The 23819-nt window shown below is 34.9% G+C and overlaps 1 protein-coding gene across 1 annotated transcript; it reads left to right on the top strand.

Annotated features, from left to right (window-relative positions):
- Nucleotides 1-2756: 2756 nt before the first annotated feature.
- Nucleotides 2757-23819, top strand: LOC120176280 (callose synthase 7-like). The gene is given in 45 exon segments (XM_039182729.1): nt 2757-3419; nt 3655-3755; nt 4470-4568; nt 4570-4583; nt 4675-4762; nt 4867-4977; nt 5079-5231; nt 6182-6284; nt 6400-6481; nt 6617-6740; nt 8561-8695; nt 8791-8867; nt 8939-9026; nt 11064-11186; nt 11269-11297; nt 11299-11378; nt 11609-11940; nt 12090-12142; nt 12354-12414; nt 14588-14669; nt 14802-14854; nt 14974-15060; nt 15232-15339; nt 15514-15608; nt 15709-15790; nt 15879-16042; nt 16183-16306; nt 16408-16511; nt 16600-16711; nt 16813-16964; nt 17303-17412; nt 17488-17613; nt 17706-17774; nt 17889-18066; nt 18155-18266; nt 19318-19440; nt 19627-19710; nt 19712-19746; nt 19881-19964; nt 20577-20689; nt 20762-20991; nt 21292-22089; nt 22225-22275; nt 22511-22696; nt 23397-23819. Coding segments are annotated over 45 exon segments (5772 nt in total). The 5' UTR covers nt 2757-3217; the 3' UTR covers nt 23652-23819.

Below are 23819 nucleotides of genomic sequence, written 5' to 3'. Positions count from 1 at the left end.
ATTAAGTACGGATTTAATTGTTAAGATTCTATCTTTGTACAAAAAATTTATGATAACATGTTGGTAACTTCTGAGAAGACAATTGACCTGAAAATATCCGAGTTAAGAATAAATTATCGAGGGTGTTCTTTTGTTAGAACTGTTCGAAGGGACTGAAATAAATGATAAGTTTAAATTCAATAATAAGATCGGACGGGAGAAAATGATTGTAATACGTTGGATCTATAAAATGACCAGAATACCCCTGTAATGGAAATGACCCAAGAATATCACCAAGCTCAGGAATGATTGGATATCCTCGAGCTCTGAAATGAATGGAATAAAACTGAACACCAAAATTACCAAAATACCCTTATGAACTAGAATAAGTAAATGTCTTGGATTAAATAAGTAATCCAAATAAGCATAGGTGGTGGACTACCTTTAAAAGTAATGGAACACAGTTAAGATCCGTGTTCCAATAACTGATGATTCTGTCAGTTATTGAACTCTTACAATAGTGATTCTGAATTATGATATTCTATCGGTATACTGAAGTGTTCCTCTACTTGTTAAGATTATCTAATATCTTTGAATATTATCTGTAAACTCTGGTGTGTTCCCTACTCACATGAATATTTTATCTGATTTTCGATTTGAATTATGATCTGATACTTGACATGGATTCTGATATGATATTTGACATGGATTATGATCTGATACTTGACTTGGATTCTGATCTGATACTTGACCTGGATTTTGATAAGATACTTGACCTGATTTATGTTTTGGTTTTTGATATATCCGTTTATGGACGGACATATTTTACTTAGGGGTAATGTTGGAGGAAGTATACCTGGAGGCTCCTCGACTGTGTGCTCAGGGCCTTACTTACCGGTTCCTCTGCTGTGTGCTCAGGGCCTTATTGTACGTGATGGGGTTGTATGGTTCTGGGGAACCTACATATTTGGTACGTGCCGGATGGGGGTATATATATATGTTTTAAAAAGATCTAAAAAGTTACATGATTTTTGGGAACATACTATAAAACCTATTCTGATTTCCTGAACCTAGATATCTGAAATATTCCATCTAAACTGAATATTATCTGTTACTACCTCAAATATCAATGGGACCTCAGCTCAGCCAAAGAAATCTGTAAATATCTAAACCAATAACGGAACATGTGCTGGGAAGTAGTGCCATGAATTCCCATTGGAACCATCTTATTTCAACTTTTCATTCAAGCCTGTTGACACCAAGTTTTTGATGATGAAATTTGTGCAGCACAATCATGCAGTTCCTCTATGTTTCCTTTTAATTTGAACTGTATATGCTAATTTGATGAGCAAAGTTTTTGAATCTGGAAGAGAGAAGAGGAAAGCCAAAAACCAGCTTTGTTCCTCTTAATTTCAAGCTGCATTAGCCACAGAAAGTCCCCTTTCTTCTCTCAACCTACACCCTTTTGCCTAAACTTGGAGAAGTTCTCGTTGAAAGGGCACTCAAAGATCGAAAAGATGTCGAAGACGGGTTCGAACTCCTCTCATCCCGCTGTATTTCTGACATGGATTTTTTCTCTCTTTACTTGAGAACTTTGCTTTATCTCCAAGAAAGGAGAAAGATAGAGAAAAGACAAATGTAAAAGAGGTAAGAATGAGTTAAAAAGTTTGTTAATTTTTATCCAATATTGGTGAAACTGTGCCAAAAAAATTAGTTTATCCTTTGGTGAGAAAAATGAAAATGTAAAAGAGGGATTGATTTTCAACGTATTACTTTTGAAACGAAAATATATATTCAAAATTCAGTGATCATTGGCGTAGTTTATCCTTTTAAAAAGGATTAATACCAAAATAAGTGCCTAAACTATACCGTTTTTCCCAAATAGGTGTCTAAACTATTTTTTGGCTCATCCATGTGCCTAATGTTGTAAACGTTACCCGTTTAGGTGCCTAGGCCTTCAACGACGTTAATTTCCATCGTTAATGGACACATGTCATAATCTGGTGACTTTGATTTTTTTTTAAATATTAAGAATATTATTATATTTATACAAAAACCCTAGTTTCTCTTAAATTATAAAATAGCCCCCATCCCTAAAATCCTTAAATCTTATCCTTAACCAACTGTTGCTACCTTTTTCAGCCACAACAACCGCCGCCAACGTAGTCCCTGCCATCCTCCTAGTCATATCCTGTTATAGTTGCTGGCGATTGGCTGTCGGAATCGCATGGGATCACAATTTTCAACCCAGGGTTCGCAGAGTATAAAATGTTAATTCGTCGTCAATCGACCAGTCACAATTTTTTATGGGGGTTTTGGTCAGTGGGGGATATGAGGTTGGGTGGAGCTTCATCGATGACAAAAGGCGGTAGCCAACGTAAGTTTAGATGTTGAAATGAATGTTTTCAAAGGTTTGGGTTTATTTTAAAATTTGTGTTTTTTAAAAATATATAATTTTAATTTTTTTAATTTCAAATAAAAATTTTAAATTTACCAGAGTGTGACATGTGTCAATTAACATGAAATTAACACTGTTAATAGCTCGATCACTTAAATGGGTAACATTTATAACGTTAGGTACTAAGATGAGTCAAAAAAATAATTTAGGTATCTATTTGAGAAAAATGATATAATTTAAACATTTATTTTAGTATTATAGCTTTTTAAAATTATAGATTAGATTGAGGAACTTAATGAAGAAGCAAAATGGTGTAATTGGTGGGAAAACATGGAGTAGGGTTCCTTCCCGCCTCTGTTTCCTGGCGCTGCTCATTTGGTCATTGCGGTCATGCTGATCTTCTTTCTGATTTATCGACAAAAAGCTTACACTGTGATTTGGTAATACCAAAAAGCAACAACAAAAGGAACAAAGGCAAATGACCCAAACCCCAATCCCCATCCCCCATAAAGCAAAAGCACTAATAAATCCCATCTTAATTAATAGTACTTGCTTTTTTCCTTCCTAAAATGCCACATCGGGGTCGCCATTCTTTTCTTCTTCGCGGAGCAACTTCTTTTGCTTTGCCTTTGCCTTTGCCCTTGCCCCACCCTGCACTCAAAGCATCTCTTTTTCTCTCCAAAAGCCACAAGATATTTAACCCAGGAAGAAATGACGATACCAAATTTTCTTTCCTTCGTTTCTGCTACTACTGCCATTGCCCAAAGACGCAAAGTAGAAAAAAAACAGAGCCTTTGGTTGTGAACAAGACGAAGAAGAAGCTATTATCGGTTAGGGTTCATGGCGAGCTCCAGTGGGCCGGGTCCAATTCGGACGCAGTCAAAGAGGGTGTCTCGGGCTCAAACGATGTTGGTGGATATTCCCAATGAGGATAACACCACTGCTGACAGTGAGCTGGTCCCTTCGAGTTTGGCTTCCGTCGCCCCTATTCTACGTGTTGCCAATGAAATTGAACAGGATAACCCCAGAGTCGCTTATCTCTGTATTCTTTCTCTTTCCTCACTTCTCTCTTTGTATTTACGTTTTTTGAATTTTGTTCATATTTGTATTTGTAACTGATTCTCCGTCTGCCGCTTTGAACAATAACTTTTTATGTAATTAATAATAAGTGCTTTAGTTTACTCCATTACAAGACAGAACTTGATTAATGGCGATGTCCATAGTGGTAGCTACATATTCTATATCATGACCCTTGTTTATTTTTATTCTTTTATTAGGCCGTTTCCATGCCTTCGAGAAGGCTCACCAAATGGACCCAACCTCAAGTGGACGAGGTGTTCGCCAGTTTAAGACTTATCTGCTACACAGACTTGAGAGGGTAGACTTCTTAAACTTACAACTGCTTTTATAATATTTTAAATACAATTAGATTCTGTAAGCCTCGCATCCCTGCCCCTTTCACAATAGCAAGTGACTGGCGGTTTTACTAAGTGATAAGAAGATTTAATCATGATAGCAATTAGCACATACTTATCTAAATGCTGTACCAATTGAAGAACAAAATAGATTGAATCCTGCGACTCTGAGTTGAGACTATCTCCCTGGTAATATATATTGCCGCTGAACTTAGATGCTTGTCCTGAAATTCTAATATGTGTCTGAAAATTTCTTCTACCTTTTTTTTCCTCTGCATTACCAATGATGATACGAAATATATTTAAGTTATGACCTGATTCATATTGAAGAAAGAAAATGACATGGGGTTGTCTTCCATTTATTAGATTTGCATCAGTTTATTGGGGAACCTTTTACTTGGATGTTGTTGAGTCTATATCAATTATCAACTCTCATCGTTTCTCCAAATAACTTGAAATATTAATTTAGGGATAATTTGTACATCATAGGTTTCAGATGAGAGGTTATTATGACATTATTGTACTACTACTAATTGATCTTGCTTTCTAAGTGAAATTCATGAATTTATTTGCTATATTTTCTGGTATACTCTTTAGACTGTTTTTGGTGAACATGATAATCATTGAGTTATACAATGTCAGATAGTTGAGAGCAAATAAAATTTTCTTTCTTTCAGGAGGAAGAAGAGACAAAACCTATGCTTGCGAGAAATGATCCAAGAGAAATCCAGTTGTATTATCAGCAGTTTTATATGAAAAACATTGCAGATGGCCAAATATACAAAGAAACCGTGAGATCTTTAGTTTCATATCAAGATTTGTTCCAGCTTGGCATGTTATGCATTTTGTCTAAGCCTTTTGCTTTTTTGCTTGCTCTTGAAGGGAGGAGATGGCTAAAATTTATCAGATTGCTTCAGTATTATATGATGTTCTGAGAACAGTTGTGCCTGTTGGAAGAGTTGATGATGAGGTTTGATCTGTATAATCTCGGTGTTCTAGTACAAAATTATGAAGAATGTGTTTCATGTGGAATATACTCAGAAGGTTTACTTTTAAGTTATTTTGTTATTCCAGACTCAAAGATTTGCTAAAGAGGTTGAGAAGAAGAAGGAGCAATTTGAACACTATAACATTCTTCCATTGTATGCTGTTGGAGTTAAACCAGCTATTATGGAACTTCCTGAGGTTGTATATGTGCATAACATATAATATTAATTAACTGGCCTATATGGATAACCGTTTTAGGAAAATTTCGCTTTGGTAATGTTCTCCGAAAAACACTGCAGATTAAAGCAGCACTTCGTTCCATACGAAATGTGGAAGGCCTTCCTGTGCCCAGAGTTCATACCACATCCAACGTTCCTGATAATATCCCTCAAGAGAGGGAAAAACCAGTAAATGATGTACTTGATTGGCTTTCTTCCCACTTTGGATTTCAGGTAATACCTTAAATTACTAATTATATTGCATGTATTTTAAACAACACTATGTACTATCAACCCAGATGTGTATGTTGGACCTACAAACCTTTAATGTATAAAAAGAACCAGACTTCGATTTGTATCTCTAAAGAGGGTTTGCTATTTCCACATCCCTCAAATTTTATTTTTCATTTATTTAGAAAATTTTCAGGATAGGATGAAAGTTGAAGCTTTATGAAGGTTATTGAATTATTGAGGCACTCTTTTACTCCTTTCGCTGATTAAGGAGCACCTTGTGATCCATTAATCATGAAGGAGTTTTTAATGAGGCATACCATTCCTATCAAAAAAAAAAAAGGTTATTGAAAATTGTAATAAACATGAGGTAAGGGGAATGAAAACTAGGAACTCCAACAATGAAAGGTCCAAACATCCTGAACAATTTGTACATAGGTTCCAAATTTTCCTTTTTATAATCCTTAACCTGTAGAAGAAAAAAATTGTTTTGTTTATTTTTTTAAAGCATGTAATTATCTAAATTCTTTCACAATGGAATTTTAGAAAATTAATAAGGCCTTGAACCATTTTGTTTTAGACTTTGGCTCAATTTTATGTTCTTAACCAAAAAATTTCTTTAGATTTAAGCAACTTTTTTGTGTAATTTAGTCTATCAAGAGAATATGTTGGCAAACCATACCCTAGTATTTCAAAAACTGTAATATTTCTAAAGCCTTCTTTGATCAATTACAAAAATCTCTAGCAAACTCCTAATGATCAGAGTAAGCACTGTTCCAAAAGGCTGTAGTTTTATCTGTTTAATGCATCCAACAGGTCTCTGGTTGGCTCCATAATTAAAAGAAATATTAGAGGAGAATCGTTATTTCAAGTTATTTATATTATATCTATTTCTTCATGAAAAATCTGTTTCTCTGGCTGACATCATTCATATAAATTTATTGAATTTGAAGAAAGGAAATGTAGCAAATCAAAGGGAGCACTTAATCTTGTTGCTAGCCAACATTGATGTTAGGAAAAAAGAGAACTTTGAACCTTACACTGTGGTAAATTTTATTCCTTTGAGCTGCTTTATAATACTTATTTGATTTTTCTACTTTAGTAGCAGACTTAAGTTTTATCTGTATCGTATTTGTTCAAGCCTGACTTGAAGTTACTACAGTTAAATGATGAACTGTACGGACATTGTTGGATAAAATTTTCAAGAATTATCGTTCATGGTGCAACTATTTGCGCTTCAAGTCACACTTGAGGTTAGTCTATTAGTTATTGCAAATCAGCAACAGTGTAACTGTAATAAGAAAAAGTCGAACCTTTTTCGTATTTTATGGCAGAAGTTGAACACCTAGATTTAACATATGGTGCCTGGATTATTTTGTACTTCGCAGGTTTCAGCAAGGTTGTAATAGACAACAGCTGGAGCTCATCTACATTTCACTTTACCTTCTTATCTGGGGTGAAGCTTCAAATATCCGATTCATGCCTGAATGCCTTTGCTACATATTCCATAACGTACGTTGTTTTCTTTACATTTTGAGGAAGCATGTACATTGTTGGAATTTGCTATTTGTCAGTGGTGCTATTTTTCCATTTATTCCTTTTAACTTCTTTTTTCAGTTATATTCAATGACCTCAGAATGGATGTCATGTTTTTCTCCTTGGTCTTATCAACTTATCATCATTAAAATTGATTTCCTTTCTCATTGTTTCTCATAAGTTCCATGGTTGGTTTTATTTTTTATCATTTTAATTTATATGTCTGATTAGTTAAGTTGATGATGACCAGTGCACCATTGCAAAATTCACATAAAGTGTGGGAACTAATAAGAAGGATGGTGTCCTATGTTGGTTTATTAAGTGGTAACCAGTAATATGCAAGAGAAAAATCTAATGATTAGTGTATGAGTAATGTCTATCAATCCCTTCCAAACCAGGTTCAGTCTTTGTAGTTCCCATGATGAGTTGATAGTTGGACCTACATTTCTGGGGGAAACTATGACAAGATTTTTTTTTTTAAAATACTTTGCCCGTAGTTATCATTTTGACTGATTTTTTTTTCATGCCTAAAGTCATCTCCTATTTTTCTTGTTGTATATAATTTGTTTAACTCAGTATTTTATCAATTTATCTATGTACTTTTCACATAAATTTATAGTTGAGGTATTATTTATAGAAACTAGGTATTTGAATCAAATTCTCAATGGTGAGAAATCTGTTTTACTTTTCAATGCTTTTAATTGATAAAAATGGTGCCTATTTATAGAATTACAAAGAGAGTCTAATCTAGGAAACTATACACAAAATCATCAAATCAACATCTACATTATGATAAAATCTCTAAATATCATCAGCTATAAATTAGGGAATTATATTCCTAAACTCTAGCAATCTGTTCCAATTTTCAGCCTATAGTTTACTAATTATAGCCTACAACTTACACTTCCCCTCAAGCTGGTGAGTATATGTTGTAGAGTCCCGGCTTGGATGTAATTTCATCAAAGGTAACTCTTGGAAGAGCGTTAGTGAGAACATCAGCTAGCTGGTTTTTGGTAGAGACAACCTTTAGTTCAACAACTCCATTGTTCACCTTCTCAGAGATGAAGTGTCTATCTATCTCAACATGTTTAGTTCTGTCGTGATGCACAGGATTTTTAGCTATACAAGATGTCAGTGAATTCTAATGCACAAATTCTAGTGGAAACTTTGAGCTTACAATCATGGTACTCAGATGATTAGATTAATTATTGAAGAGAGAAAGTGATTCACATAGTGCATCATAATGCAGACCATGGAGTTTCTCTGATCAGATGAATGGCATTTCCAGAAACCCCAGTTTGTCATTCAAGTTAGGTCTTTCTGCTTATAGCTAAATGGGTTTCTCTCCTCATATTATTCTCAGTACCAAGCCTGTTCGTTTCAGTAGTTAGTCTTGGGCCTACTTGAGTTAATAGTCCCACCTCCCTGTTGTTTAAGTTCAGGGTTTGTTGTGGCTATATATTCAGGTTGTGACTTGGACCTCACCACCTATTGCCTGTTCGTGTGAGGTTGGGTACCATTCGTGACCTAAGCAATTATTCAATATTTATTAACTGTATAACTGTTATGCAAAAGATCCTCCACTCCCTTTGTTTTTTCTGTTGTTTCTTATCGTTGGAACAATCCTGGATCTGGTTTAGTTAGCGAGGCAACAATAAATCAGACAAATGAATAAAATATTTTGCATATTAACGAAACACTGTATAATTCTGATATGATTGATGCATTGTTCTCATACTTGATATGTGCTTAGCTTCTGCATATTTTTAATCTATCTTCTTTTTTCATTCTATCAGATGGCAAATGATGTTTATGGAATTCTATTTAGCAATGCACATCCTGTGAGTGGGGACACATACCAAACTGCTGCACCAGACGATGAATCATTTTTAAGGAATGTAATAACCCCTATTTATAACGTTCTCCGACAGGTAATTATTATCTGGTTTCACCTCCATACTTTTAAGTTATATGTAATATTTATTTACAGCTTTCTGGCTAAAAATTGATATTATTTAACTAAAAGGAAGTCAAGAGAAACAAAGGAGGCACGGCAAGCCACTCAAAATGGAGAAACTATGACGACCTAAATGAGTACTTTTGGTGAGTATCGTAGATGGTAAAGGATGCTTCTAAATGAAGTTGGACAAATATATAAAACCTCATTTTTCTAGGTCTGGGAAGTGTTTTCAGTTGAAGTGGCCTATGAACTTGAAAGCAGATTTTTTTGTGCACTCAGATGAGCAGCCTCCTGCAAATGAGGTATGTATTTGCTGCTCTTTTTTGGCAATCCTTGCTAAAAGATTTTGGTTATAGCATCAATACTCTTTTTCCTCCGTATTACTATTTGTTTAATCCCCTCCCCTCCCTGATAAAATAAAGGCTAGTGGGTTAAATAACCATCTTATAATTGAAATGAACATATAGAGTCACTCAAGTTAGAAGTAATGAACAGGAACAAAACCTCAAGGAAGATGTAAATAACTGAAGAGGACATATGGTAAAGAAAAAGAGAGAAAAAAAAGGAGAATGAAACACACAATTAAACTTCTTTCTCTTATAATTTTGCTTCTTTTGCAACCCTAACATTGAACACTGAACATTTAAGGCCTTTTTCTTATGAAATTCTTTTTTTACAACAGTGGTATACTGCAGAATTTTAGAATGTGTTTTTTCAGATTAAATTCTTGATCCAGTGGAAATAGCATCTTGAAATAAAAAGATTTATTGCTAAAATATTTTGGTTAGAACTGTTGCACGGGTCTTGCGTTTCAAGGTGGATTGAGTTAAAAAAAATACATAAATGTAGGAATCAAAATTTTGGAATTTATTTTTTGATAAGAAAGGGAGGCCTCATTAAAAACCCCCTTCAAAACGGTCAAAATACAGAAGTATCTTGACGGATATTGGAAGGAGGAAAAGAGTACCTCAGATTTTATTACCAATCCACAAAACCAAATACTATTTCATTTTAGCAGTAGAACTACTTCTCAAGAGTATAGCAGCTCCCAGCATCAATGATTCTATTTTGTTAGTTTTCCCGGTAGTTATGCAAATCCTTGAAGGTTGATATTAGGTTAAAGGAGGCAAATAGAAAGCTTTGTGATTGCAAAATTTTCACTATTTCATTTTAGCAGTAGAACTACTTCTCAAGAGTATAGCAGCTCCCAGCATCAATGATTTCTATTTTGTTAGTTTTCCCGGTAGTTATGCAAATCCCTTGAAGGTTGATATTAGGTTAAAGGAGGCAAATAGAAAGCTTGTGTGTAATTCTCATAATTATTTAGTGAAGGCGAACACAATCTGAATTCAATTATTCTGTGCTAACAAATGCTGTCTTTCCTTTTAATCTACCATCTCTTTGATATTGAAAATGCTTTGGATCATGTCCGTTCAGTCTCCTATTATGCCTTGGCTTTGGGAAATGAATCAGGATATTTGCAAGAACTTTATAAATAATACATGTAATTCCTAGTATTAAGTTCTTTTTCTCTTCCCCCTCCAATCTCCATTCTTTCTGCTGTCTCGTAGAAGGCACCGTCTTCCATCTTTGCTGATATAGGAAAATGAAATTTTTATGTGCCCCTTACTGGAGATTCTTTCTTCTACTCTTATGTAGAAGTATAGTGGATAAGGTTTGGCAACTCCTTGTATCAGTTTCTAAGGTTATAATTTATTGGTTTATTTATTTATTGTTCATGTAGAGGAAAAACATTATTGTATTAGACTCTTGGCATATGTATGACAAATCTTTCTATAAAGCTTGAAGCTGGCTTAGATTTTACAGAAGTAGGGGATTTAGGGTTAATGTTGTTGAGTTTTGATGACAAATAATGGTTGGAAATCAAATGATTAATTACTGAGATTCTGAGACAGAAATAAAAAAGAAAGGCAGTGGGTTTGTGGTGGATTTATTCAAATCTTTGACTGTGAAGATGCTGGACAATGCCAAAATTTTGAGAGAGAGAACATACAGCTTATGATACTATCAATTAAAAGACTACCAAAGCAGGAACTGTAAATGTAAACAACTAGAAAACTAGAGTTGATCAGGTAACCAAAACACTATGAATAATTTACTTCAAACTAAAACAGTACTTGTGATAAAAGTCAGAAAGACCTTCATTTCATGACTTGTGTCACCTTTTATATTTTTCTGGTTACATCTCATCACATTCTTTTATTGTCTAGTTCAGATTTCCCCTTTTGGGTTTTTAGATTCAACACTTGCCAGATTCTATTGAATTAGGTTCTTTCAGCTTTATAAAGATCTAAATTGATGTTCTTTGGTTGCTTCAGAGAAACAATCAAGTCGCCGTTGGAAAGAGAAAACCCAAAACAAATTTTGTTGAAGCCCGAACATTTTGGCACCTTTACAGAAGTTTTGATCGAATGTGGATATTCTTTGTAATGGCTTTTCAGGTGACTAATGTCTGAACGTGCAGTTTTTGTTTCTGACCATATGTCTGAAAGAATTTACTCTATCTGATCTGGTGGTTTTCAGGCTATGCTAATTGTTGCATGGAACTCCGGATCTTCTTGGCTTTTTGACGAGATGTATTCAGAAAGGTGTTGACTGTTTTATTACTGCTGCTTTTCTCAATTTTCTGCAAGGTAATAGGTTGTTCTTGGCTAGTTGAATTTCTTTATTTATTGAATATTTGGTTACATAGAAGCAATGCTGTTTTTTTCATCATCCACAAAGCAACATATAGCTAAGTGGTTGCTTTGCTTCAGAAATTTGTTAATTAACAAGTCATTGCTACTGTAGTTCAAAGTTACAGATGTTTCCTCTTTTAGTGGCAAACCAAAGATTTTTAGATTCAATATCACTTTTCATGCAGCTACTCTGGACATAATTCTTAGTTTCAGCGCCTGGAGAAGCTTGAAATTTTCCCAGATACTCCGGTACCTTTTGAAATTTGCTGTTGCAGCTTTTTGGGCAGTGGTTTTGCCAATTGGCTATTCTAGTTCTGTACAAAATCCAACTGGTCTCGTAAGGTTCTTCAGCAATTGGATTCATGATTGGCAGAATGAGTCATTGTACAATTATTGTCTTGCAATATATTTGATACCCAATATACTGGCTGCTCTCATGTTTCTACTTCCACCTTTACGGAGAACCATGGAGCGGTCCAACTGGCGAATAATCACTCTTATTATGTGGTGGGCTCAGGCAAGTATAACTTATATCCTTAGTTTTTGACTGAATTTATTTCTACTTCCATGTTTTTCTATGTTAACATCAGTATGTCCCTTTTCCTTTACTTGTTTATATTGATTTTGTAAGACTCGGCTCCTTATTTAATTCGTACCACAATGCAGCCAAAATTGTATGTAGGTAGGGGCATGCACGAGGATTTCTTTTCACTCATGAAGTAAGTGAATGAGTTTTCTTTTCCCTCTTTTTCAGTGTGAGAATTTTTCTAACCAAAGATAGGGAGGGGATGTTTTGAGATAATTTCTTTCTATTTACTAGTCATTGTAACGATGGTTGTATTGTCATCAAATTTGAAGGTTGACATGTTTGCTTTTTGACATGTGCATGCCTTTTAACCAATGAATGGATTGCATTTTTCATACTTGCAGATATACAATGTTTTGGATTCTGCTACTGATCAGCAAGCTAGCATTCAGCTACTATGTGGAGGTGATTTCTCCTGTTTTAATTATTGTAAAATTTGCCTGTGAAAAGCTAATAATTGATCACTTGTTTTAACTCGTTTAAAGCAATAAAATTTTCAGTGAAAACTAATTTTCTTCTAAAACCTGAGAAAAGTCTGTTTATGTGTTTGCTTAGACACATATTGATGTATGTATATGGACTCCTAGACTAGGTACTATCTGACAGAAAACCAGGTGAAATACTGGATTATTCTACCAAAATAGAGTACATGTCTTTTAAATACGCTTAGTCATTGATTCCGATTAAAACTTACTGGATATAGATTACAAAGACTCCTAGTCTTGAAAGACTTAAAATAACAGTAAATACTTTAATAAAACAAAAGACTCTGAGCATAATATGACACTCCCCCTCAAGCTGGTGAATGATTATCCGCCATTCCCAGCTTGCTAAGAATATCTTGAAATGACTTGCTTGACAGTCCCTTTGTGAGTACATCTGACACTGGTCCATGGTTGAGACGAATGGAATGCAAATCAGTCCACTATCCAATTTTTCCATAATGAAATGCCTATCAACTTCAATATGCTTTGTTTGGTCATGTTGAACAGGACTATGAGCAATATGGATAGCTGATTTATTGTAACAGTAAAAGTTCATGGCCCTTCCCTCATTATTCTTAGGTTATCCAGGATTATCTTTACCCAGAGTAACTCACATACTCTCAATGCCATCGATCTGAATTCTGATTCAGCACTTGATCTTTCCACCAGATTCTGCTTATTACTTCTCCAAAGTTATAAGATTTCATCCTGGGATGGTACAATACCCAAATGTTACTTCCTGTCAACTAATGACCCTGCATAATATGCATTGTGTAAGCTTCTAATGTAATGCCTGAGCTCGTTTGATGTTTAAACACAATTCCTTTTCCTGGGCTGCCATTCAGGTATTGCAGTATCCTGTTTAATGCTTTAAGATGTGATTCGTCTACACAAACTGGTTGACTACAGTCACTACAAATGCTATATCTGGTCCCGTGTGTGCTAGATATATCGGTCTTCCACCCACCTTTTTTTTTTATAGAAATAAGGCCTCATTAAAAACCCCTTTCATAACTATTAAGTTTTGTAGAACTCCATAGTCATTGGAAGGGGGAAAAGAATGCCCAGAAATTTTTGCCAAACATTAGAAATACAACCAAAACCAAACATAAACAATACAAAGACATAGTCAATGGGTTCTTCTGGAGTATCACATAGTCCATGATAGGATCCTTTATCTACCATGGGTTCTTTTGGAGTATCACATAGTCCATGATTAAACACAATTTCTCTACTGGTTTACAACCCATTTTTCCTGTCTCTTTCAACAGGACAAGTACATCTATTAAGTGATAAGAAATGTTTTCTACAAGGGTTACAACAAGTCATTAATTCTATCCCATCAATTATATCATCAAGCGTAGCTTTTCAATTTCATTAAAGACCACGAGCTTGTCATAACATCCCATTATGATTCAGTTGCTATCATATTTTAACTAAATGCTTGAGTTCAAATTTTCTTAATTGCTTTTCCTTCATTGCTAAATTTGAGATATGAGAAGGCAATAGGAATAGCAACAGCCAAATGGAACCGTAATGTTTTCAGGATGTGAAATATTTTTGCTATCTTTGCTTGTGGTTTTTTCCATATATGTTGAGAATTTTGAGAGTGCAGAATTTTTTAGAGAAACCAAGTCTTTATTATTATTTTTTCATACATTTTGCTAGTCACAATAGCCTATATATGCATGCTAAATCCTAAAACAGGAAAATTATCACAAAGCATTGTATTAGGGGTGTGCGTATGTGTTTTCTGCATCTGTATTAGTCATTATTTACAAAATGAAAATATATTTTATGCGTGTTCTCACAGTATCATGCAAGAATGAATATTCAAAGGTGCTAGTTACCATGTATGTAGAAGAATTAAACAAGTTTAAAATCTTCTCAACTACCTTAAGTTACTGGATTCTGTGTGTGGAGGTTTGCAGAAACAATAGAAAGGACATTGGATTTTCAAATTTGAGCTAATTGTTGATGTCATATTGACCTCGTGTGAACACATTTAAAGATGTTGCTTTTTACCTTCTTTCTTTCCCTAAATCATATGTGAAAAAATTTTGAGGGTGTTTTTTTATGTGGTTTGCTGATAGATACTGCCACTAGTTGAACCGACGAAGATAATCATGGATTTGCATGTGGATAATTATCAGTGGCATGAATTCTTTTCAGAGGGTATGGCCTTCAGCAATGCTTCAAACCACCCTTCTCTCTTTCTGCATATACTGTTCTTTACTTTGTCTTTGTTTTAATTTTTTTTCTTTATGTGGTCATGGCCTGTACTAAGTCATGCTTAATCTTCTGTAGTAAAAACTCACAACATTGGAGTCGTCATTGCAATTTGGTCTCCAATTGTCCTGGTAAGTTAGCGTGTAGAAAGTTTTGGGAATGAAAGAAATTATACCGTTGTGAGGTACTTAAAATCATTAAATAGTTTATGTGTATATTGAGTAACTAGTTTTGTTTTATTTCCCTATAGGTATATTTTATGGATGCTCAAATATGGTATGCTATATTTTCTACTCTTTTTGGTGGGATTCATGGTGCTTTCAGCCATTTGGGCGAGGTTAGTGGCCAACTTGTTCTTATACCTTCAAGGCACATTTCTCAAAGAAAAATATTAGTTTCCCTATGAAATCTATGTAATTTTTGTGAAAAAAATTATTTCTGTATCTCTGGTGGTTAGACAATCATGATTGTCTTTTAATGTTTTTTCCCCTCAAATTGACATTTTCAGATACGGACATTGGGGATGTTGCGGTCTAGATTTGAATCTGTTCCTAGAGCCTTTTGTCGTCGTCTTGTTCCATCATCAAATCATCATAACAGAAAAAGGCTTCCTCTGGTAGTGCTCAAGTGATGCTGCACTGTTTATGTGGTTGCTTTTAATTGTCTTAATCATCAGTGTATCAAAGTTGAATTATGGTTCCTTTTAGAAGGCAATATCAGGATAGAGTGGTGGAGCCTGTACTTCCTTTTTGTTGTTTCTTTGCTAAAAGTGATCATTTCAACATGACAGGATGAGGCAACAGAAAGAAAGAATATTGCAAGTTTTTCTCTGGTTTGGAATAAGTTCATTCTTTCTATGAGGATGCAGGATCTGATTAGCAATAGGTTTGGGAATTCCTCTCTAAATTGTCTGTCAATGAAATTTATTAAATCTTAATGCAATATATACAGAAATCTGATATTTTCTTTTGACGTTATTGTCCAGGGATAGAGATTTGCTACTTGTACCATCCTCATCAAGTGATGTCTCCGTTGTCCAGTGGCCCCCTTTCTTGCTTGCTAGCAAGGTTGATAGCTGTAGCAGTTTTCTATTTTAATTTTAAGCTCTATGCAAGATCCTGTATCGTCCTTAGTGTCTGGTTTAACACATGACAGATTCCTATTGCATTGGACATGGCAAAAGATTTTAAAAAGAAGGATGATGCAGACTTGTTTAAGAAGATAGCGGCTGATGATTATATGCATTCAGCGGTCATAGAATGTTATGAAACTCTCAGAGATATAATATATAACCTTCTGGAAGATGAAGCGGACAGGATGTAAGGCTGAAGCAGTCATATTATGAACTTGAACTACTTCTAAACGTGATCTTAACTCGTTTCATGGCTTGTTTAGCAATGAAAATATCCCCTTTTTCTCTATTAAAGTGTCTAAGAATTTCTCTTCTCTTTACTTCTAGGATTGTTAGAGAGATTTGTTATGAAGTCGACATTAGCATACAACAGGGAAGATTTTTGACAGACTTTCGGATGACTGGGCTGCCTGCACTCAGCAATAGATTGGACAAGTTTCTAGGGATCTTGGTAAGATTCTTTCTTTACAGTTTCTTAACTTCTCTAGGGATATAAAGCTCATTCATGATATGGTATTTTCTCATTGCTAAAGTCTCTCTCTATGTTGGCAGCTTTCTGATATGGACGATGCTGATACATTCAGATCTCAGATAATCAATGTACTGCAGGATATCATGGAGATTATTACACAGGATGTTATGGTCAATGGCAGTGAGTAAGTTCCGGAGAATAAAACCCTTTTGGGATTTGATGTTGTGTCAATTTTATTGGGAAAATGGTAACCTACAAGTTTTTCTTTGTAGAATCATTGGAAGAGCTCACCATCATGGTGGAAGTGCTCAAAATGATAGGAAAGAGCAGAGATTTGAAAAGATAAATACTAGCCTAATTCAACAGAAGATGTGGAGGGAGAAGGTATATTTGAGATGCACTCATATTGGTCATTTATCATGTAACTATTTTCAGAGAATGTTTTATTCCTAATATAATTATACATATGTTTTTTTTTTTTGCAGATCAATCGTCTATATTTGCTTTTGACTGTTAAAGAATCAGCTATAAATGTGCCTCAAAATCTGGAGGCTCGGCGCCGCATCACATTTTTTGCAAACTCCTTATTTATGAATATGCCAAGTGCTCCGAAAGTCCGTGACATGCTTTCCTTTAGGTCAGTTTACAGGATATCATATTAGTAAAATGTCACTGTTTGCTTATTTGAAACAAGGACTGGGAAAGGGGCAAGTTTTCTTTTAATGATATTTTTTATGTTAGTGGGCTAAAAATCGTTTTTACAACAGTTCAGTGGGGGTGTGTTGCTTTAATTGGATCATTGTTTTCAAGTTGTTTAAAGTACAAAAAGCTTTTATTTTCCTTTTAAGCATCATCATAATCAGTTACTGTGATTCTGAATTCTGTATAAGATGAACATGGGCGCTGTGGTTATCTATATTAGATGTAGTATTTAGATGGATGCATCTCTACTCTCATACTGTTTTTCTTATTCAGTGTTTTGACTCCATACTACAAAGAAGATGTTCTTTATTCAGACGAGGACCTCCATAAGGAAAATGAGGATGGAATATCAATTCTGTTTTACTTACAGAGAATATATCCAGGTAATTTGCAATCTCTTGCTATATTATGCTGTATCAAAAGCATACGAATAACTGGACATCTGCAACTGAAACTAGATGAGTGGAACCACTTTCTAGAGCGTGTGCCATCTGTTGCATCAAAAAATGAGAATGATGAGCCTCAGAACAATGAAGAAATCCGAAAATGGGTATCTTATAGAGGACAAACGCTCTCCAGAACAGGTATACGAACATAAAAAAAATATTGTTTTACTTTTACTAACTTTAGTTATTTTGATTCTTACTTGAGCTATGTCATTATGTATTTTTTCCAGTGAGAGGGATGATGTACTACAGGCAGGCTCTGGAACTCCAATACTGTTTAGAGTTTTCAGAAGACTCTGGTTTGTTTTCCCTTTGGATAATTGCAATTCCAAATAAATGTCTTCTACTTATCCAGTTTCTTTAAAAGGTGATGTGATGATACTATCTTGAAGTATTCATTTGTTCCCTTGTAGCAATTTTGGGAGGCTTCCAGGCCTTTGAGGATGATCCAAGATACATAGAACAAGCGCAGGCTTTGGCCAATATGAAGTTCACCTATGTTGTTTCCTGTCAAATCTATGGGGCTCAGAAAAAATCTTCTGACGCGCGAGACCGCAGTTGTTACCTTAACATTCTAAATCTCATGTTAACGTAAGTTGGTGCTCACTATTTCAAGCGCACGGTTTAACAAGTAGAATAGAATTTTGAATGCATCTTTTTATATTTTGAAACTGCAAAGGTATCCATCTCTGCGTGTTGCTTATATCGATGAAAGAGAGGAGACAGTAAAGGGAATATCTCAGAAGCTTTATTATTCTGTTCTTGTTAAGGGAGGTGAAAAGTTGGACGAGGTATGTACTTCATGACATCCTGTTATACAGATAAAATTTTCAAACATTATAGGGGTTGAATTTCATGCTATCTTAACCTAATTATGTTTCAAAGTCTGCATATTGCAAAGTTAAGAACTGGTACAACATCACGTGTTTATTAAAAATGTCACAAGACACCATAGACAATAACCTGTTTAATTAGATATGTATAAACATTTAGGTAGATAATGACATTATTAATATACTAAAGTACAATTAATTGTTAAATATATGAATTTTAAATGCTAATAATTTTTTGAATGGTTGTAAACGTGTTAGATTAATTGAATTTGTTTTAAAAGGTTTGCCTGTATCTGTCACTTTTGCCTTATGTTGGCCAACTTGCATTAGACACGAGCATCACTGTTTCATTATCAATATGTTACAAGTATGACATGAATACAAAGATGTGAATTCAAACCCATAGAATTACCCGGAGTGTGCCAGTTGAGTTATCAATTTATTAAACAAATTACCAGTCTGACCTTTATCTATATTCTATGCAAATTTTATTTGGTTTGGTTTGGTTTGTTTTTATTTATCACACTAAGGCAGCAAAATGGTGAAGGTTTATGTAATTTGCCTATATTAGATGAGTGATTTTTCCCATTTATGCATGTCCATATCGCATTATGCTTGCCTCATTCGTCGTCTCCTTTATGTTATTAAATCCAAATTTTAAGTTACAGAGTACATTCTAAAGTGAATTAGGACTTTTTTTTAAAGGAAAATAAAAACTTTATACCATCAATCCTTTTAATGCTAGAACTGGTGTTTCAAGTCTGACATAAGATGGGTATTAGAGATTTTGAAGATTGGCCATTTCAATACTGGTAATTTTGTAAAAGGAAAGACCATTAGAAATGGTTAAGATTTTAGACTTGTGGTAGCTTTCCATTTTTGCAAAATGTTCGTATCGCTTCTCAATTCTTCTTTGTGAAATTTTACTTGATGCTTTCAAACTTTTATGCTATAGTTTCATTTGTCTCATGTTATTAATAAATAAATGGGGGAATGACAATATTCCTAGGAAATATATCGGATCAAACTGCCAGGTCCCCCTACAGAAATCGGTGAAGGGAAGCCTGAAAATCAAAATCATGCAATTATTTTTACTCGTGGAGAAGCCCTTCAGACCATAGACATGAATCAGGTAGCCTGTTTTACCTATTTTAAAGATGCATTCACAAGTTCTTTTATTCTTTTCAATGTTTGTGGAGGATGATTACTTTGAAGAGACTTACAAAATGGAAATGATTTGTAGAATTTTCACTTTGTTTACCAGTTTCAATGATGTCTTAGCAAAACTACACATTGTTTTTCCATGCTTTGTTTTCAGGATAATTATTTTGAAGAGGCTTATAAGATGAGAAATGTTTTGGAGGAATTTCTAAAACCTCGCCGCAAAGGGAGAGAGCCATCAAATATTGGGTTTAAGGGAGCATATATTTACTGGAAGGTGAGTTTACCAATATCTTGTTGAATTCGTTTGGTATGCTTGGGGACGATAACTGAGTGTGAAAATGTGACAAGATGTTACACAGAACAGTTTGATAGTATTAATACATGTACTTGCTTATATTTGTTTGACAGTGTTTCTTCTCTAGCTTGGTTCATGTCCAATCAAGAGACAAGTTTTGTTACAATTGGGCAACGTATACTAGCAAATCCTCTGAGGTAGGACTGAACTTTCTTAAATCCTTGACATTATGTGATATTACATTGAATTGCTTACATTCCTATTTGACCCATATTGTATATACATTCCTATTGAATTGCTTACATTCCTACTTGCCCTGTTAGTTTTCTGTATTTAGTTCTTATTGTTACCAATATAATTCCTTGCATAGCTATTTTATACTGCTGTAAATAGAAAGATACCAGTCATAATTTCCTCTTCCCATAGCTATTTTATACTGCTGTAAATAGAGAGAAACCAGCCATAATTTCCTCTTTCCACAGCTATTTTATACTGTTGTAAACAGAGAGATATCAGCCGTAGATTTAGCTAAAATTTTGCCTATAATCTTGTGTATACTCACATATTTATTCAATGGAATGGTAGCGGCAAGACAAACCATTCAAATCAAAATCCTCTCAAATCAATAGTTAACACTTATTTATTGATATTTGACTTTTATATGTATTCTCAGTTAAGCCATTAAAAGGGCATGATTGTACAAATTCCAAAATTAATGGCCTTGCAAGGTTTTGTTGAGCTTGAGCAGCCTTATTGTTGTTGCTTTATCATACAAGTCTCTCTTAACTGTTCTTATCTTATCATTCCAGGGTGAGATTCCATTATGGTCATCCTGATATATTTGACAGAATCTTCCATGTAACAAGAGGTGGCATAAGCAAAGCTTCAAAAATTATTAACTTGAGCGAGGATATATTTGCTGGTAATCTTCAGTCAGCTCAATTCTCTAACATAAAAGCTATAATCTGCTTGTTAATTATGTTATCTTGTTCAGGGTTCAATTCTACTTTGCGCGGGGGTTATGTAACACATCATGAATATATCCAAGTTGGTAAGGGGCGAGATGTTGGAATGAATCAGATATCTGCCTTTGAGGCTAAGGTTGCCAATGGAAATGGAGAGCAGACACTCAGCCGGGATGTTTATCGGCTTGGCCGTCGGTTTGATTTCTATAGAATGTTATCATTCTATTTTACAACTGTGGGCTTCTATTTCAGTAGCATGGTATGTTAATTAGAGTAAATGGGGCTGCTTCAAATTTTTTGGTGACTAGGTTACTTAGCTAAGAATTTTATATAGTCTGATCAGTTTTCAAGATGAAGCATTATTCTTATGGGTAACATTCTTTTGTAGTATTTAAAGTTTGATCACTTCATTGCTGAGTAGTTCAATGGATTATCATATCACCTAACCCAGCTGCTTTTTCATTTGAAAATAAAAAATGAAGGAAAGAAGAGCCAAAATAAATGACTGTATTCATCTGCAAATAAAGACTTAAAGCATTTGGGAATTACTATGTTTCAGGTTACAGTCCTTATAGTATATGTATTCTTATATGGACGTTTATACATGGTTATGAGTGGACTGGAAGAAGAGATTCTTGAGAATGCAACCATACGTCAGAGCAAGGCCCTTGAAGAAGCTTTGGCAACACAGTCCGTCTTCCAGCTGGGCCTGTTGCTGGTGCTTCCCATGGTTATGGAAATTGGCCTGGAAAAAGGGTTCCGTACTGCTCTGGGTGACTTTGTCATCATGCAGCTACAACTTGCCTCTGTATTCTTTACTTTCCAGCTTGGTACAAAAGCACATTATTTTGGAAGAACTATCTTGCACGGAGGTTCTAAATATCGAGCTACTGGTCGTGGCTTTGTTGTTTTTCATGCAAGGTTCGGGGATAACTACAGGTTGTACTCTAGAAGTCATTTTGTAAAAGGGTTGGAGCTTCTCATTCTCTTGGTCCTCTATGAAGTTTATGGGGAATCCTATCGCAGTTCAAGCCTTTTTATGTTCATAACAGTCTCCATGTGGTTCCTTGTTGGCTCCTGGTTGTTTGCCCCTTTTGTGTTCAACCCATCTGGTTTTGACTGGCAAAAAACAGTGGATGACTGGACAGATTGGAAGAGGTGGATGGGAAACCGCGGTGGTATTGGTATCCAGCCAAATAAAAGTTGGGAATCATGGTGGGAAGAAGAACAAGAACACCTTAAATTCACAAATATTAGGGGAAGGCTGCTTGAGATTATCCTTGCATTTCGCTTCTTTGTTTACCAATATGGGATTGTCTACCACCTTGATATAGCTCATCACAGCAAAAACATTTTGGTATAATTTTCGAAGTTCATCTTTCTACACTTTGCTTTTGCCTACTAATCCTTGTCTATTTTTATGGGAATTTTTTCTTTATTTTTTCTAGTTCATACTTCCATCTCCTTATCTTCCAATTTATTATCCTTGTAGGTTTATGGACTTTCTTGGCTTGTTATGCTAACGGCACTGGTAGTGTTAAAGGTACTTTAAGCAAATTTGTTCAAGCATAAATGAGAGACCTGGTCAGAGTAGTTTCATGTTTAAAGAACTGGAAATATACTCCTCCATCACAGGCTTCTCATGACAGTATCTTCATGTTTAAATAACTGGCTACTGTAACCATGTCCTCATTTTTTAAACCTTTTTTAAATACCATAGATGTGAATGTTTAACTTTTCCTGTTTATGTACCCCCCCCCAAAAAAAACTGTTCACAGATGGTATCAATGGGTAGGCGGAGATTTGGTACCGACTTTCAACTCATGTTCAGGATTCTCAAGGCACTTCTATTCCTTGGGTTTTTGTCGGTCATGACTGTGCTATTTGTAGTATGTGGACTAACAATTTCGGATGTGTTTGCTGCCACCCTTGCCTTCTTGCCCACTGGATGGGCAATTCTCCTCGTAAGTTATGAAACTTTAGTTATACTACCATATATTTAATGACATACAGTAGCAGCTGCTTGGTTTAATTGTTGCATGCTTATTACAACCTCTCTCTTGAAGAACAAGTATGACTTATGCTTTAATTACAACCTATCTTTGCCTTTTCTTACCTGGATTTGAGTATGCTTAATCTTTTTTGAAAACAAAATCCATATATTTGGAGGATCATACCTTCATACCCATTTTTTTAATGTCTCAGGCATAGGCATCGAACATTTATATTTTATGGAAAACAAAGAGTCCAACTAAAATTAGCAGTGATTCGAAGTCTGAATATTTTGCTCTAGAGTATGGCTTTATACCTTATATCAGAGATCGTTCTTCATTCTAGCCGGTTGATGCAGTAGAAAACTACTAATGCATGAGTTTATTTTCTTTCTGAAGATGGTATTAAGAACTTCAAAGATTTGAAACATACGATAAATTGTCCTTTATATGCTACCTATGTTACTTGGATTTGAATGGCATATACGGATATGTATCTATAATGGGTTGAAGGGTCATAGTCCGTTACCGTGACTGAATATGCATTGGATATAGGTGTTGGACACAAATACTTCAAGATAAATGAAGAGTCCAAGCAACATAGTATGCTACTGGTCAATTGCAGTATTCTCATGTTCGTTTTTCTTCTTTGTTTTGGTGATGGCATTCATAGATTGGACAAGCATTGAGGCCAGTGTTGAAAAGCTTAAAATTCTGGGACTCAATAAAGGAGCTTGCAAGGGCATACGAGTATATCATGGGTCTGATATTGTTCATGCCCATAGCTATCTTATCATGGTTCCCGTTCGTGTCCGAGTTCCAAACCCGATTGCTCTTCAACCAAGCATTTAGCAGAGGACTCCAGATTTCGATGATCCTTGCTGGAAGAAAAGAGAAAGACCACATCTCCCCTATCAAGTATGCTTGAAAATTCTTTTGCTGTCCAGCAGCCATTGTTATCCTTTTTGTAAGCTTTTTTAGCATTGCTTATGACCAACTTAGTATTTATTAACGTCTTTCATCTTTTAAGCTTTGTGGTCGCCATTAATCTTTCATGCAATCTGAAAAATGTAAACAAATATATGTTTGCAGATTC

Source organism: Hibiscus syriacus, unplaced genomic scaffold, assembly GCF_006381635.1.
Source record: "Hibiscus syriacus cultivar Baekdansim isolate YM2019G1 unplaced genomic scaffold, ASM638163v2 tig00112231_pilon, whole genome shotgun sequence".
NCBI lineage: Eukaryota > Viridiplantae > Streptophyta > Magnoliopsida > Malvales > Malvaceae > Hibiscus > Hibiscus syriacus.
The sequence above is the reverse complement of the archived record's forward strand: the minus strand, read 5'-3'. Positions and strand labels throughout refer to the sequence as shown.